A 16648-nucleotide genomic window follows, 5' to 3' on the forward strand; every position below is an offset into this window, starting at 1 on the left:
ACATCATTCTATTATTCCATGATATACTTCAACATGACTTACTGATATATGATATAGTAAAGCCTGTCTCACAAGTGACCATTTTCAGTTTCTTGGCAGCACAGAAGTGGAGCAGCCCAAAGGAACAGAAGTTGTGAGAGATGCTGTAAGGAAACTAAAGGTAGGGCAAGCCCTCCAGATAAGTGTCTAGTGTATTGAATTTATCTTCAGTCATCAGTAGACTGGTGGAAATTCAAAGCATGAATAGTTCTGTGGCAGATATGGCTTCACCCTGGTAAAAATGGTCTGTTGAATGAATATCACTAGATCAAGGAAACATATTTAATAATAACTATGTACACACAATTATTTTTCTGGGTGTGGAACACTCTTTGTATTTTTCTAAGGTATAATTTTTCATACTCAACAAAAAAAATGTAACGGCAATATTTTATGTGTTGACATTCCGTAGCTTGCCTTTACTTTTCAATGTGGACTTGTGCCCTAACTCAAAGACTAATAATGACAGAACAACTGTCTCTAAAAGTTAGAATATCATATCCACCAGTTGAAAGTGTACAATTAGACTTAATTACAAAGCAGCATTTTGCTGTGACACTGTATGTTAAAGACGTCCTAATGGACAAACCCACGAGGATCTGGCCATATCTATGAGCAGACCTCGGGAACTGGTGAGAGTAAGAGCAGAAAAGGACACTAAGCAACTCCACATACTAAGAACCAGCAAGTTTCTTGAAAAAATCTTATGTAAGCTGCCATGCATCCTTCGTATGTTTTTCTAATTGCATCCCATCCCAAAAGACACCGTTCCCTCTGAGATACTAAGATTTGAAAAACTCCTTCAACAGAATTCTCATGTTTATCTCATTAAGAAAATTTAAGGGCTGCCCTGGTGGTGCAGTGGTTGAGAGTCCGCCTGCCGATGCAGGGGACACGGGTTTGTGCCCCGGTCCGGGAGGATCCCACATGCCGTGGAGTGGCTGGGCCCGTGAGCCATGGCCGCTGAGCCTGCGCGTCCGGAGCCTGTGCTCCGCAGCGGGAGAGGCCACAACAGCAAAAGGCCCTCGTACCGCAAAAAAAAAAAAAAAAAAAAAAAGAAAGAAAATTTAACATAGCACTATTTTGTTAACACACTTTATTGTCAATTTTTTTTTGAAACAACCCTTCTCTGACTTTATTTATAGTTCATCCAATTATTCCATAGGAGAGGTAGGCCTCTGTGCCAGGCAAAATCATAGACATTAAAAAGTATTACTTCGCTTTGAGAACGTCATATCAGGTGGAATCTACTGAACGTTTAAATTGAGAAAAAAATTGAAGTGAGTTGGCTTGCTTTCTAGGTAAAGAAATAAAAGGTAATATTTTAAATCATTTATTTTACCTGACTTTTCTTAATTTTTTTGTATTTTAAAATATTTTATGTATTTTATATTTTACTTATTTTTAAAGAAATATACTAAAAGATCCTAAGATGATCTCACTCCCATTTGGAGAAAAAGGGGACCAGCCAACCATTTCTTTTAACTACTCATTAGGCACTAATTTATACTTGTGCTTGTTTGGTAAATACTTTTAAGCACTAATAGAGAATTTTAAAACTCTTACAATTTATGGACAACATTTAGAATAAGATTCTATTTAAATTTTCAAAATGTTGCACACTCTGGGTATGAATCCAACTTCACTACAATCAGGATGTTTTATAAAAGAATGATGATATTTACACTTAATGTTTCTTTATACCTAGGAGGTTCTTTATTCAGTGAACCCAAATCCAAACCCAAAAAGATTCAATTACATAATGACTAGGTAACAAAGAGATATTTGAGATGAAATGCTTTCTAAAAAATGGCTAGTTTTTAATGTATTTTTGTGAAACTTTATTTTCAGTTCTTATGTAGTTTCCTATTTGGAAATGTACTCTGTTAATAAAGGAATGTGGTTTACAATAAGATAAAAATCATGCAGTATAGTTTAAAAATTTATACTCAGTTGATAATAGCTTTTGTCTTTCAAGTATCTTCCAGAATACTTAATCTAATAAGCAATCTTTATTGATTGTAAAAATTTTGTAGATCAGGAAAGTATATCTAAGGGTAATGATTCATGAACTAATGAAAATAAATAAAACAATGTTTTTTATTTACTTCTAATTTTTTTTGTTTGTTTCTTTGTATCAAAGGGCAGATGCTACAACTCAAGAGTATACAAGAATATTTATATTTATTTTAAAAACTTAGACCCTGGCTCCTGTTTAATTCTGTTGTCATGTAGAGATGACCAGAAGATGGTGCTATGGCTCTACTAAAAAAAAAAAAAAAAAAAAGAAATTTGCTTATTAACCCTGTTTTGTGTACACATCCCCCATTTTAATTTTCTGCTTACTTTTCTTAAACATATGTATTCTGATTACTTTTTTATCCACTATATTTCAGTATTATATTTTATTTGCCACATAAGGTAACATTTCATTTCTATTTAATAATTTTTCAAAAGTTTTCAATATTAATATATTGGCTTCTGACATTAAAGAAGAATTCAAAATTTATGATTAATACAAGATGATAGAAAACTTACAAGATTTTCAATAGTGTATTTTTTATGCTTCTGTGTTTAATGATGCCTAATTATTTTTCAAGAAAAATTTTAAAACTTTGTTTTATTTTATTGGGCACTATTTTTCTGTCATTTTGTGGAGAATTTATAGTTCACAAAGTTTTCTTAAACATTATAATTTTTATGTGTTTACTTTCAGAAATTCTATATCAAAACAGCATATTTTCTATTTCTCAATCATGTTCAACAATTTCTGTCTCTTAATCATGTTTTAGTCTACAATTTAAGAAAATTCCAAATTTTTCAAAAAGTGATAATTAAAAAACCCTTTTGACTTCTATATATTTAATATCATTGTTATTGTAAGGAATATTATTTTAATAGGGATTTATTTAGTTTTAGTACAATCAGTACAAATGTCAGATGGCTCAATATATTTCATAAACAATCTGCTTGTGATATTTACATGTGTATGAATATTGGTATGTAGATCCAAGACTTCTTGATTTCTCTGGGAGATAACCAGGCAGCAGCATTCCTGGACCCCAATTTTAGAGGACAGACCCCTCACCCCAGCAGAGCTAACAAAGTTACATGAAGCTACCTCAAGCTATGTGGCCTTGGAAATTACTGAAAAGTTCTGTTAAATCTAGGCCCAGCAGTTTCTCCACTTGACCTCACTCTCTCTGGGTAGCATAACACTCTATTTTTGTCTTCATAACCAGTTATTTAATTAATGAAATACTTAAAGATTATTTTAATTGTAAACATACAAACATAGCTGGTATCCCTGTAAGAGTTATCAGGAAAATTTTTAAATAAATCAACAATTTATAAGAACCACAAAAAGAATTTGAATTAATTCATTAACTTTTATTGCCTAATGTATATTCCATTAATAATATAGTTAGATTTCACTTTTTAAGTCCTTTGAGAAATGGATAGAAATTGTGTGATGATGATATTGAAACTCAGTAGTGCTCCCTTTAAAATTTCTTTAGCTGTTCTACTTACAAGTATCATATATTTAACTAAGTACTTTATTTATTTCAAGTAATACTTTATCCTTCCCCGTCATTTTGTGGTGATAAAGGCCTGTTTTTGTTTATTCATTTGTTGTATCCAGATATCCTCCAGAATTCTTAGGCTTTACCCCCTTTGAATATTCTTATTGGATTATTATATTCAAGTTTTACTGGTAGATCACTCTATCTAGATGACCAAGAAATAAACTTACTGAAGCAAAAATGGGAAAAAAAATTGCAGAAAGGCTTTTCAAGCATTAACATTCAAGTAGTAAATAGGGAGAGAAAAGAATACAATGTGAACATGAATGTTTCTTCAAAATGTAAATTAGATGTATTGTGGAACACAGTTAAGAGGTCTACAAGTAGGAAAAGAGACCTAGAGAAATCATGCAAACTGTAGATAGAATACAGTCATCTTAAACTAAAAAAAAAAAAAAAAAAACCAAGCAGGAATGAGAATATTAAACTTTGTTTAAAATATTATAGATTGAACAAATATAACCTTAGGCTTAAATGTTTTGCAGCATTTGTGCAACAGTCAAAGCCAATAACCAGTATCAACCTTGATAAACATGAAAATAGAACTGGAAGTTTTGTTTTGTTTTTTTTTCTAATTCAGAAAATGTGCTGGACAAAAGAAAAGAGTTATTAGTAGATAGCAAAATTAGGTTCTAGGCCTGATTGCTACAGATCCATTTTATGACAAAGGTAACTGACTTCTCTGAGACTTACTTTTCTAATCTTTGAAATGGGAGGATGGGATTGGATGATCTCTGAATCTTCTTGGAGCACAATTATTTCATCTTGATATGAAGCAGAAGAAAAGGTTTCACAAGCCATAGATCCGATATTTTATGTTTATTTTTCTTTTTCTTTGTCTCGTTCTCTTGTTTCCCCTCTCTCCCTCCTTGCTCCCCTCTTTGTTTATTCTACTTGTAGCCACTACTTCCTCCCCTTGTTCATTTTTTCCTTTTTTTTCTGGCAGAAAAGACATAACAGATAAGTTTAATATTAGTGGTTGTTTTGTGACGGACTTTTTGGGAACTAAAAGAGGTCACAGGAATGGCTGTGTCCAGATGTGGAAAAGGCTTCAAGAGCCATTGCTCATTGTCTGTTTCTGGAAAAGAGCAGCACCCAGGAAGCCAGCTTAGACTGCTTCTGCGGCCAGCGATGGGACTGGCTTTGTTCAGACGTGTTCACATAGATGGAAAGCAGCTGATTTATTTTGTCAGCCTCCATATGTGAAAACCCCCAAATTGCTTTGATTATACCAATACAGGAAGAAGATTATGAAGGGAAGAGAAACAAATTAATCCACTTTCTTTGGGAGAGAGCTGGGATAATTTTTAAAGGTCTGCACTGAAGCAAAACAAGTTTCTTAAAGACAAAAAAGAAAATTCTCTGGCATGAATTAGTCACATTTATGTGCAGAATGTAAGACTGCTGAATACCGAGAAAAAAGCTGCCTGTATTTATAGAACAGGACAGATAGCAAACTAAAAAATTATACCACCCAAAATGAAATAAAGCAAATGGAACCCTTCCCCTGTAACCCCCTCCCTGGATATCAAGGCAGACATTTCAAGGCATTCTTATATGCATTAATTATATTGTTCTCCATGGCAGTGCAAAATCATGAAAAGAGAAAGAGGCCTTTAAACACTCTCTGCTCTGGGACTGAACTATACCATGTGTATTCACATTAGAAACAAATACACAATGCATATAAATATGACACACAAAAGAGGACTGAAACTCCATCTTGCCTTACAGATACTCTGTTTTGAATCAAGTTAGGGTGATCCATATGCTAACAAAATGTTATACTAGGAAATAACTTCTTGAACCCCTACAAGAGGTAGTAAATACAATTTTTTTCAATAGTTCTCTTTTATTTCTTGAAAAGAAAGGTGGTGGGGGCTAGGGAGGAGAGAAGGAAAGTAGGGAGAGAATAGCTAGCATTGCCAGATAAAGCCAGGACATTTAAATACTTCTAGACTGAGTCTAGTTCTGAGTGTTTTATCTGGGATAATTACTTCAATCCTCAGCTTCAGTTTGATTTCTAAATATTTGGGGGCCGTGTGGAGTTTATAAAAATACTTTATAATGGGCAATAATTTATTTAATGAAATTTCAACACTGAATATGAGCTCCAAATATATGTGTTCATTTTCTATAGAAACAGAATTACAGTTTTGTGAATAAATTTTCATTTGTAGTTTGCAAGACATATCAAGAAATCTGAAGGCCAGAAAATTCCTAAAGTTGAGTTGCAAATATCAATTTATGGAGTAAAAATTCTAGAACCCAAAACAAAGGTAAGGCTCATTTTTAAACATCGGAAGCACTCTACTCTTGAATTAATTGCAATTACACTCCTATTTTAATGAGTATTTTAAAATGTTTTACTAGTTGAAACTGTTGAGTTCTCAGTTAACTACAATTTAAAACTCTATAGGATTTATAGGGGAAAGAACAACATTTGGAATTGCTTTCTGAGTGGTTTGTTCTGCAGCCTATGTTTGGGATATCAAAATTTATATTAAAAGTGTATTCAACAGTATTGGGTCTTGTATTTAGGAATTTTTCTTCATACGCTTGAATGAGATGCATGTAAGTGTGGTTCACTGAGTATGAAGGAAGACAAAAGCTGTATGTTGTTTACTAAAATGTCCTGGACCGACCGTTATTGCCTGTAGACATAATCAGTGTGTATTAGTTTACTAAGGCTGCCATAATAAAATACCACAGTCCTAGTGGCTCAAACAATAGAAATTTATTTCTCACAGTTCTGGAGGCTGGAAATCTGAGATTAAGCTGATAGCAGCAGGCTTGGTTTCCTCCGAGTCTTCTCTCCTTGGCTTGCAAATGGCTGCCTTCTTGCTGCCTCTTCACATGGTTGTCTGTCCTGTCCCTTTATATGTCTTATTTCCTCTTCTAAGGACACCAGTCAGATTGGATGAGGGTTGACTCTAATGACCTAATTTTAACTTAATCACCTCTTTCAAGCCTCATCTCCAAATACAGTCACATTCTAAGGTATGGGGAGTTAAGGCTTCAACATATAAATTGGGGGGGGGACATAATTCAGCCCATAACACAGTGTAAACTTAAGGTTCTTGTATTTAAGAGCTTTTCCCCCTACAGATCCAATGGAAAAAAATTGGAAAATATAATCTATTCTAGATTCACATTTATTAATATGTACTTATTGTGGATGTAATTGTTTTCACCTAAATTGCATCAAAAATAACTGAGACATTTGCAAAAATAAGTCCCACAGACTATGTTAGCCTACAGAATCAGAATTGCCATGGAAATTTTGCATTTATAATATGTTTGAGGACAACTGGACAATGGCATGGATGCACCCACAGTTATTGTTCAATTCCAAAATAAAGAACAATTGCATTCTTTCAAACCTCTCAAGCCATGAATCTAAGACCTCCTTCAACTGTTCTAATTTTCTCCTTTATCCACACTCAATATTAAATAAAAACAAAGAATTGGAGACCACTTTTGCTATGGTTATCCCAAAGTAACTGTTGCTGAGGTGGCTGAAAGCAGACAAAAGAAGTGATGAAAGGGTAGTGGGAGGTCTGGTCTATTCAAGCTCATGTGTATATATATGGTTTGCTGGGAAACAAGGCAGTTGAAATTATGGCTGAGGTTAACTCATTAGGCAAATGGTAGTTACAAAAGAACAATAGGCTAAGGAAGCAGTAAGTTATGAAGTGACAATGTAGTCAAAAATGTAGCAACCAAAGTGTAGTCTTATATACAATTAAAAAGAAAAACAATCCTAGTACTGTATTTCCTTTTTTAAACTAAGTGGATATATAGTGGCAAATGTCCAGGTAGAACAAGTCATTTGTATGCCATGATCCTGTTTATTTCTTCTAAACCATATAGATCCCTTTTGGAATGTATGTGTGTGTAATTAATTCAGTTTTTTACATGAATTTTAGGACTTGTCAAAGCACACCTTGAAATATGTAAGGCTGATAATACACTTTATGTATCATCTACATGTGTTCTTGTTCATTTTGATTCAAGTCTACCCATAATATATCCTAAGCTATAAAAATTTCACCAATACCATAATCTATAAATTATAATCTACTAAACCATTCTCCTATTATTGAACATTTAGAATGCTTCAAATTTTTCATTAATTAATACAAAATTTAAGTATTTAGAAAATCTAAATATGATTAAATGCAGTATATAAAGAGCATCATTAGTGTTTAGAATCAACAGCTTAATAATGGCATATCTTTACAAATCACAAAATATAGAGACTTAAGGATACTGCAAGATGACTAACACTGATTTAGTATGTGGTGTGTGTGTGTGTGTGTGTGTGTGTGTGTATTTAAAAAGACAGAGAAGCAGATCATTGGAAATGCATATATAGCAAATGTTACTGGTTTGTGATTCTGGAGCCCACATAATAATACTCCCATAATAATGAGTTTCCTGTTTTCAACCTGTCAACCGTATCATTATGTTCCCTTAACTTTTACTGTCAAATCTCTATGCCTTTCCCAACCTAACCCCACTTACAAAACATCAGTGAGTTGGGATTCAACTCAGTGTGATTAGCCAACTGCCTTTTGTTCATGGTATTTCTTACCCAAATCAATAACACCAATACTTTTCTTCCCTGTCCCAAAGTCTCAATTTCCTATATCTAATAGCTAATTTTAAAGAGACCCAATTTAATTTTTTTCCCAAAAAAGTAAGTTTTCCAAACTTTTAACCAGAAAGAAACATCTCTGTTTTCATCCCTGTCAGACTTGAAGAGTGATCTTGGAGTTTTAAAATCTTTGAAATGTCTTATAAATTCTATTATGTTACATATGGATAGACAGCAACTGACCCTTTACTCATATATCACATGTGAATATAGGGTGTCTGATTCTTTACCTATTATAGAATATACCTTTTTTTTTTTACCTGTTGCTTCAATTAACTTTTTATTTTTTTTTACATCTTTATTGGAGTATAATTGCTTTACAATGGTGTGTTAATTTCTGCTTTATAACAAAGTCAATCAGTTATACATATACATATGTTCCCATATCTCTTCCCTCTTGAGTCTCCCTCCCTCTCACCCTCCCTATCCCACCCCTCTAGGTGGTCACAAAGCACCGAGCTGATCTCCATGTGCTATGCGGCTGCTTCCCACTAGCTATCTATTTTACGTTTGGTAGTGTATATATGTCCATGCCACTCTCTCGCTTTGTCACAGCTTCCCTTTCCCCCTCCCCATGTCCTCAAGTCCATTCTCTAGTAGATTTGTCTTTATTCCTGTCTTACCCCTAGGTTCTTCATGACATTTTTTTTTCTTAAATTCCATATATATGTGTTAGCATACTGTATTTGTCTTTCTCTTTCTGACTTACTTCACTCTGTATGACAGACTCTAGGTCCATCCACCTCATTACAAATAGCTCAATTTCATTCCTTTTTATGGCTGAGTAATATTCCATTGTATATATGTGCCACATCTTCTTTATCCATTCATCCGATGATGGACACTTAGGTTGTTTCCATCTCCGGGCTATTGTAAATAGAGCTGCGATGAACATTGTGGTACATGACTCTTTTTGAATTATGGTTTTCTCAGGGTATATGCCCAGTAGTGGGATTGCTGGGTCATATGGTAGTTCTATTTGTAGTTTTTTAAGGAACCTCCATACTGTTCTCCATAGTGGCTGTACCAATTCACATTCCCACCAGCAGTGCAAGAGTATTTCCTTTTTTCCACACCCTCTCCAGCATTTATTGTTTCTAGATTTTTTGATGATGGCCATTCTGACTGGTGTGAGACAATATCTCATTGTAGTTTTGATTTGCATTTCTCTAATGATTAATAATGTTGAGCATTCTTTCATGTGTTTGTTGGCAGTCTGTATATTTTCTTTGGAGAAATGTCTATTTAGGAGTTCTGCCCATTTTTGGATTGGGTTGTTTGTTTTTTTTTTGTTATTGAGCTGTATGAGCTGCTTATAAATTTCGGAAATTAATCCTTTGAATCCATAAAAACATATAGGTAATCTAAAAAAGGGATTACCAGCTCTTCTGGGCATTAGTGACCCTAGGAGGCTCCTGAGAATGCTGCTTGCTGGAGACCACCCAGGCCTTTCAGATTCAGAATGTACAGAACAAGACTTAATATCTATAATATAAAAAACAAGAAAACAAAGAAAACCTCCCCAGGTGACTCTGATACAGCCTGTTCACAGATATGCATTTAGAAACCACTATTTGAGGAGATGTGAGTGAATCAGAAAAAAATCTATCATATATTTTATTTTGGGTATAAGCTGTAATTTAGGAAAAAAAATTAAATATGATGGTCCTAAGATAAATTTATTTATAGTAAAACATACATATGTTTGCTATACATTTATATAGTAAATATATTTATATATTTAAAAATTTATTCTTAACCAAACGGACTTGATAGAAAAGTCTATACCATTTGGATGGATGAAAATGGAAGTGAAAAGCAATCTCAGTTGACTCCAATATCTTTCTTCCTGTGTTTTTTCCCCTTTTGCTTTTCTCACTTGTCCTCCAAATGGAGATTTTGCATTGCTGGAAAAAGGTGGTATAGGTGAACTGGGGATTTACTTATGTTTTGTTCCAACTCCAATAATATATCATCAGTGTTAAGGATAATTGTGTTCTCACTGTGCTTAATTGTATTCCTGAGCCTCTTTATCCTGTCTCACCAGAAATCAGTACTATATCATAAAGATGTATCACAACAACAAAAATTCACAAAAGTAATAAAATTATAAGTTTCAGCACCCTGGTCTTCTTTTGTAGAAAGATACCTCTTGCTAGTCTAAACAGAACTTAAGATGATTCCCAACTGTCATAACCAAAGGCTTTCTGTGATCACATTGGTTGGTGAGTGAATGAGGGACTGCATAGGTTTCACCACCAGCTGTGTAAATGATGTGTTATCATGTTAAATACTTGTAATTTCTCCTATAAATGGAAAAAATGAATCCTTTTTCTATATTGTATAGCAATGATATGTCCTTTTTATGTTTAACATGATTATACAGTTAGTAAACTGGTGTAGACCTGCTGTCAGTATTTGGGAGCTACAGTACAGCTGAAGGCCATCGTTTGACTGTATTAATAATAAAACAAAGATATGCCAGTGAGAAAAAGACTGGTCAATCAGGCAAAGTGTAGGAGAAGGATAGTCTCAGACAAACGTGGTCAGTGTCCATCTCAGCACTAACCACAAGAGAGGAAAGATGACTTCATCAGAAGTCTTAGTAAGTTGTTTACAATCATACAGTATACAGCCTCATTTTAATTTTCATGCTTGCAAACAACTTTTGATGACTTACCATTTGTTTTGTATGCAGTCAAGAATGCAGGCTGTAGAAAAATTCTCTTAGCATTCATTTGTTTAACTTGTTATATGTACTCATTTTCGGTCTGAAGGGCAGTAATGTGAATCAGAGTGATAGAGAAAATCTCAGCAAGCTGGCGCGTCAAACCCTGAACTTGGAAGGATGTAGTGACAGATGCTATAGTTGCAGTATATGATGTGTATGTATGTATATATATATATATATGCAGTATTTATCTTTCTACTGATTAACAAGGTTGATTCAGCAATTTAGAAGCTGGATGTGTAGATCTTCATTCATTGCTCCAATGGAAAACATTACAGAAGTTGTAAGGATGATTTCCTTAGAAGAGTTTCAAGAGTGTATGAGTTACCATGAAGACATGTAGTATGTAGTATGTTTCATATGAAATTGTGTACAAATGAAGTTATGTTTTAAACTGTAATGTTAGTAGTAGTAAGATAAAATGAAATGTATTCTGGTTAAAAAGTGTTCTGCTAATTCTGTAACCTTGTGAAAGCATGTTAATCTCTCTAGACCTCAATATCCTCCTAACTAAAATTGCACAATTTAAAGTCATGGTCTCTGAATCCCCTGTAGCTCAGGAAGCCCATGAACCTCTGATCCTCTTTTCCCTTGTGTTTTTCTAAGTGCTATTGAAATGACTATCTTAGTTTAATCCTGAGTCAGGAGGTTTATCTTATTATGTATTTATTTAAATTTGAGGTGTATGTAATTATAAAATCAAGGTATAACAGATGATGTTTCATAAGTTGTATGTTATTAGCACAGCTGGTATATCAGAAAATGAAAAAAAAATCTCTTCAACTACGTTTATTTTCATCTGTGTTCACAGGAAGTTCAACACAATTGCCAGCTTCACAGAATATCATTTTGTGCAGATGATAAAACTGACAAGAGGATATTCACTTTCATATGCAAAGATTCTGAGTCAAATAAACATTTGTGCTATGTATTTGACAGTGAAAAGTGTGTAAGTATGCCAGATGTTTTAGGGTGGTTTGTTCTGCTCTACAAGCCAGGAATTATCTTGTTTCTGACATTAGTAAAGTATTTGGAAATGAATACGGTCTGCAAATACTTAACTACACTAATAGATTCATCCTGTCATGAGAATATGCTTCAGGATTTCATCCTTAACTAAATTCTCATGTTCATGGGCACAAGTTTTCATTCAAATTTCTTTTCTTAGAATGTCATGCTTATGTTATACATTTGTCTTATAATCATTTGATTTATTTGAAATTTTAAACTCCAATACGATTTAGTAATATGCATATAATGCAAAAGAGTAATTGTGACCAACGTATTGATTTTTTTTTCTGGAATGTGATGGATCTGATGAAAATAAATATTTTAAACTCCAGGAAATGAAATGTGTATGGCTTCTCAAAAAAGTCTCCAATACTTTGAAAATCTGGTTCTTGATTTTCATTATTCAGAAAACTTAATATAATGAAAGGTGGTAGAATTGTATGGGCGTGTGTGTGTGCCTGTGTATGAGCTTGTGAATGTAATCTAAAGTTCTTAGTAAGTAAGAACAATTAGAGAATTCCAAAGTTAAGTTCACTAACAGTTCTTTAATCATCTGGAATCTTAAGGAAAACCCCATGTCTTGACTACAAGCATAAGCTAATGCTAATCATAACCTAGTCTGAGGTCCTGTTATAAAACATAAGATGTGAATTCCAAGCACACATTGTAGCCTTTGATAGCTTTAATTGAGGAAGAACATCTAACCTCAACAACATGATTGCCTTAGACAGAAAGAAAATTTATTTATTTGCTCATTTTTCATACTGTCAAAAATAGCAGGGAGGGCTTCCCTGGTGGTGCAGTGGTTGAGAGTCCGCCTGCCGATGCAGGGGACACGGGTTCGTGCCCCGGTCCAGGAAGATCCCACATGCCGCGGAGTGGCTGGGCCCGTGAGCCATGGCCGCTGAGCCTGTGCATCCGGAGCCTGTGCTCCGCAAGGGGAGAGGCCACAACAGTGAGAGGCCCACGTAACAACAACAACAACAAAAAATAGCAGGGACTAATATTATCACTATGATATAATTTATTTCTCTGGTTTCAGTACATGAGCTTCTTAAAAACAAATACTTTTATTTGTCCATGTAACTCCTGCATCAGGTGAACAATAGATGCTCAATGAATTTTTTCCTTAAAGAAAAGACTATGTGGACGAATTTACAAAAGGTAGAGCAAGTTATTATCTGTACCTTTTAAACTGTAGTTCTTTTTTTTTTTTTTTCTTTTTGCGGTATGCGGGCCTCTCACTCTTGTGGCCTCTCCCGTTGCGGAGCACAGGCTCCGGATGCGCAGGCCCAGCGGCCATGGCTCACGGGCCCAGCCGCTCCACGGCATATGGGATCCTCCCAGACCGGGGCACGAACCCGTATCCCCTGCATCGGCAGGCGGACTCTCAACCACTGCGCCACCAGGGAGGCCCTAAACTGTAGTTCTTTAAACAGGCAAACTAATGTGCTAAGCTACTCGGCATCATAATATGTTTTGAGAATTTGATGAATATTATGAAACATCTCATCAGAAAAATATGCTTATCCATATAAGACAATATTATGTGAACAATATGGCATTTTATATGAAATTAAAAAGTTGTTTTTGTAATGTATCCTATCGAATGAATGCATTATATTTAATGTCCCAAATGCTTCTTAACCATGATTGCTTGCAGATGTTTTCTCTGTGATTGAGAAGATTAAGGTTGATACTTATTGAATATCTTCTATGTGTAAGATATTATAACCTTTTACCACTTATGACAAACAGTAAATTCAGTTGCCCTTCTTTCTTGTCTTACACATAGGAATAAACTTCCTTGAGGTCCTTTGAAATATTCATAACCCAAGTCCATTATAAATACTAGTCTTCTTATAACCTTATGTCACATGTTTTATCTTTCTTTGATCTCCAAATTTATTACATGATTATTTAAAATATAAGCTTGCTAGAATTCCCATGTACTTTTATTGTTTTCAAAGTATAAACTCTTACTCCCTGATCATAATTGTTTGTAACTGATTTCCAGAATTTCAGTTCCTTGACCCATTATTCCTCTCTGGATATACCATATTAGCTTTCTTTTTTCTTGAAGGTTGAAAATATTTTCTTGAAGCCTACAGCAGTGGCTCACAACCATTAGTGTGCATAATGGAGGACCCTTTACAATACAGCTCTTTGGTTCCCACTACAAAAAATAAGTTCATATTGATTCATGCTGGAGCTCAGGAAATGTACATTTAACAAGTCCACCAATGATTCTGCTGCAGGTAGATGGAAGTCTGAGCTTTGAAAAGCAAGGATCCAAGATATCTCTCCAACTATAAGTTGGCATCACTTTCATTAGCTTAAAGAGGACATGTTTCATCAAAGTTTCATTATATCATGTTCACCTCAAAGTTTTATTTGCTCTAATTATAACAATGTCTATATTCATAAAATTGATTTTATATGTATGCAGAATTTTGAAATGCCATCCTCTCTAATTCTCATTTCCTAGTTATTGAAAATTAAAACAGGAAAATAAATTATGGCCCGATTAATACAACTCTTCCTCTTATTTTAAGAAACCAAAGCTTGAGAAGTTGAGTGACTTTCCCAAAGTTACAAAGCTAGGAGATAACAGAATCAGGATTGAAATTTAATACCTTGAATTGCCATTGTAACATTTGTCCAGTCATGCTATCTTACTCCCAAACTGTGACCTGTTCCAGGGGCCTTGTCTTATATATTCATTATATTTTATCCTTTCAGTATTTCCATGAAATTGTTGAGAGTTTGAAAGATAGATGAAGCCCCTCTTAGCATGCCACGAGACTGGAGTTCACTACTTTGTTAACATGTTATGTTAATGAATCTCCCTCCATGGTGACAATTAGGATAATGTGGGGAGCTAGAGTACCCAGCCCTGCTAAGCAGTAATGAAGAGAGGCCAAGTAAGGAAGCTAAGCTTCTATCCCCACCAGGCAGTAATGAGGCAGTGCTCTCCCATTCCCATTCCCCTACTGGAACTGTGTCAGAGAGAGCCACCCAAACACAAAGTTTAAATAATGTCCGGTGTCTCATAACATAATATCTAAAATATCCAGGATTCAATTGAAAATCACTCATCATATCAAGAATTGGAAAATAAACTAAATGAAAAAAGATGACCAATAGGGCTTCCCTGATGGCGCAGTGGTTGAGAGTCCGCCTGCCGATGCAGGGGACACGGGTTTGTGCCCCGGTCCGGGAAGATCCCACATGCCGCAGAGCGGCTGGGCCTGTGAGCCATGGCCACTGAGCCTGCGTGTCCGGAGCCTGTGCTCCGCAACGGGAGAGGCCACAACAGTGAGAGGCCCGCGTACCGCAAAAAAAAAAAAAAAGAAAAAAAGATGACCAATAGATCTCAACACTGAGATGAGAGAGATATTACTTATCAGACAAAATTTTTAAAACAGCCAACATAAAAATAATAAAATAAACCATTACAATCACACTTGAAACAAAAAGTAGAAAGTATTATCAAAGAAATAGAAAATCAAAGCAAAGAAATTGAAGATATAAAGAAAACCCAACTGAGAATATTAGAACTGAAAAATATGATAGTCAAATAAAAAACGCAATATATGGGCTCAGAAGGGAGAGGACAGAAGAAAGAATCAGCAACCTAGAAGATCAAAAGATAGAAAATGCCCAATCTGAACAACACAGAGATAATAAGCATACGCATATGTATGCACACACACATGTGCACACAGGCATACACACAAAACAATACAAAAGCAAAAAACAAAACAGAACTTCAGGGACCTGTGGGACTATAACAAAATATCTAACATTCATGTGTCATCAGAGTCCTGGAAAGAGAGAGAATAAAAGGTAGCCTTGAAAAAAAACACATGAAGAAATAATGCAAACTTCCCAAATTTGGCAAAAGACATAAACCTATAGATTCAAGAAATTGAATGAATTCCAAAGAGGATAAACCCAACAAATTCCACACCAAGTCACATCATACATAATCAAACTTCTGAAAACTAAAGACAGAAAAACCTTGAAAGCAGCAAGAGATAAACTAGTCCTTACCTATAGCTGAAACATCAATTCAAACGACAGTGTATTCCTTATTAGAAACCATGAAGGTGAGAAGGAAGTAGGGCAGTATATTTTGAGTGCAAAAAAAAAAAAAAAAAGGAGTGCTGTCAAACTAGAATTTTATATCCAGAAAAAAACATATACTTCAGAAATTAAAGAGAAATCAAAAAATTATCAAATGAAGGGAAACTAAGATTATTTTTCACTCCCAGATCTACCCTAAGTAAATGGCTAAAGGAAGTTCTCTAAACAATAAAAGAAGGCACCTTGGAACACGAGGAAGGAAAAAAGAACAGGATAAGCAAGCATATGGGTAAATCTTTAGTTTTCTAAATTATGATTGACAGTAGAAGCAAAAAATACTTTCTGATATGATTCTAAATGAATATATAGAAAATATGTAAGGCAATTATATTATAAACAGGGAAAGTTGAAGGGATGTAAAGGGAAGTAAGGTTTCTACACCTCTCTTGAACTGGAAAAATGACAACACTAGTAGACTGTGATAAGCTGTATAAATATAATGTGAATTCCAGAGCAACCACTAAAAAAGTTATT

The 16648-nt window shown here is 34.6% G+C and overlaps 1 protein-coding gene across 7 annotated transcripts in view; it reads left to right on the forward strand.

The window, feature by feature from the left end:
- Positions 1 to 16648, forward strand: part of GULP1 (GULP PTB domain containing engulfment adaptor 1) — a 264230-nt gene that overhangs the window by 207856 nt on the left and 39726 nt on the right. For all 7 annotated transcript variants that reach the window (XM_081242869.1, XM_081242868.1, XM_081242872.1 and 4 more), the window contains 3 exons: positions 89 to 160; positions 5804 to 5902; positions 11826 to 11963. In XM_081242869.1, the coding sequence (XP_081098995.1) occupies positions 89 to 160; positions 5804 to 5902; positions 11826 to 11963 (309 nt within the window). The remainder of the gene's footprint in view (positions 1 to 88; positions 161 to 5803; positions 5903 to 11825; positions 11964 to 16648) is intronic.

The sequence above is a fragment of the Mesoplodon bidens genome (assembly GCF_964165515.1).
Source record: "Mesoplodon bidens genome assembly, chromosome: 8".
In the NCBI taxonomy this organism is placed as follows: domain Eukaryota; kingdom Metazoa; phylum Chordata; class Mammalia; order Artiodactyla; family Ziphiidae; genus Mesoplodon; species Mesoplodon bidens.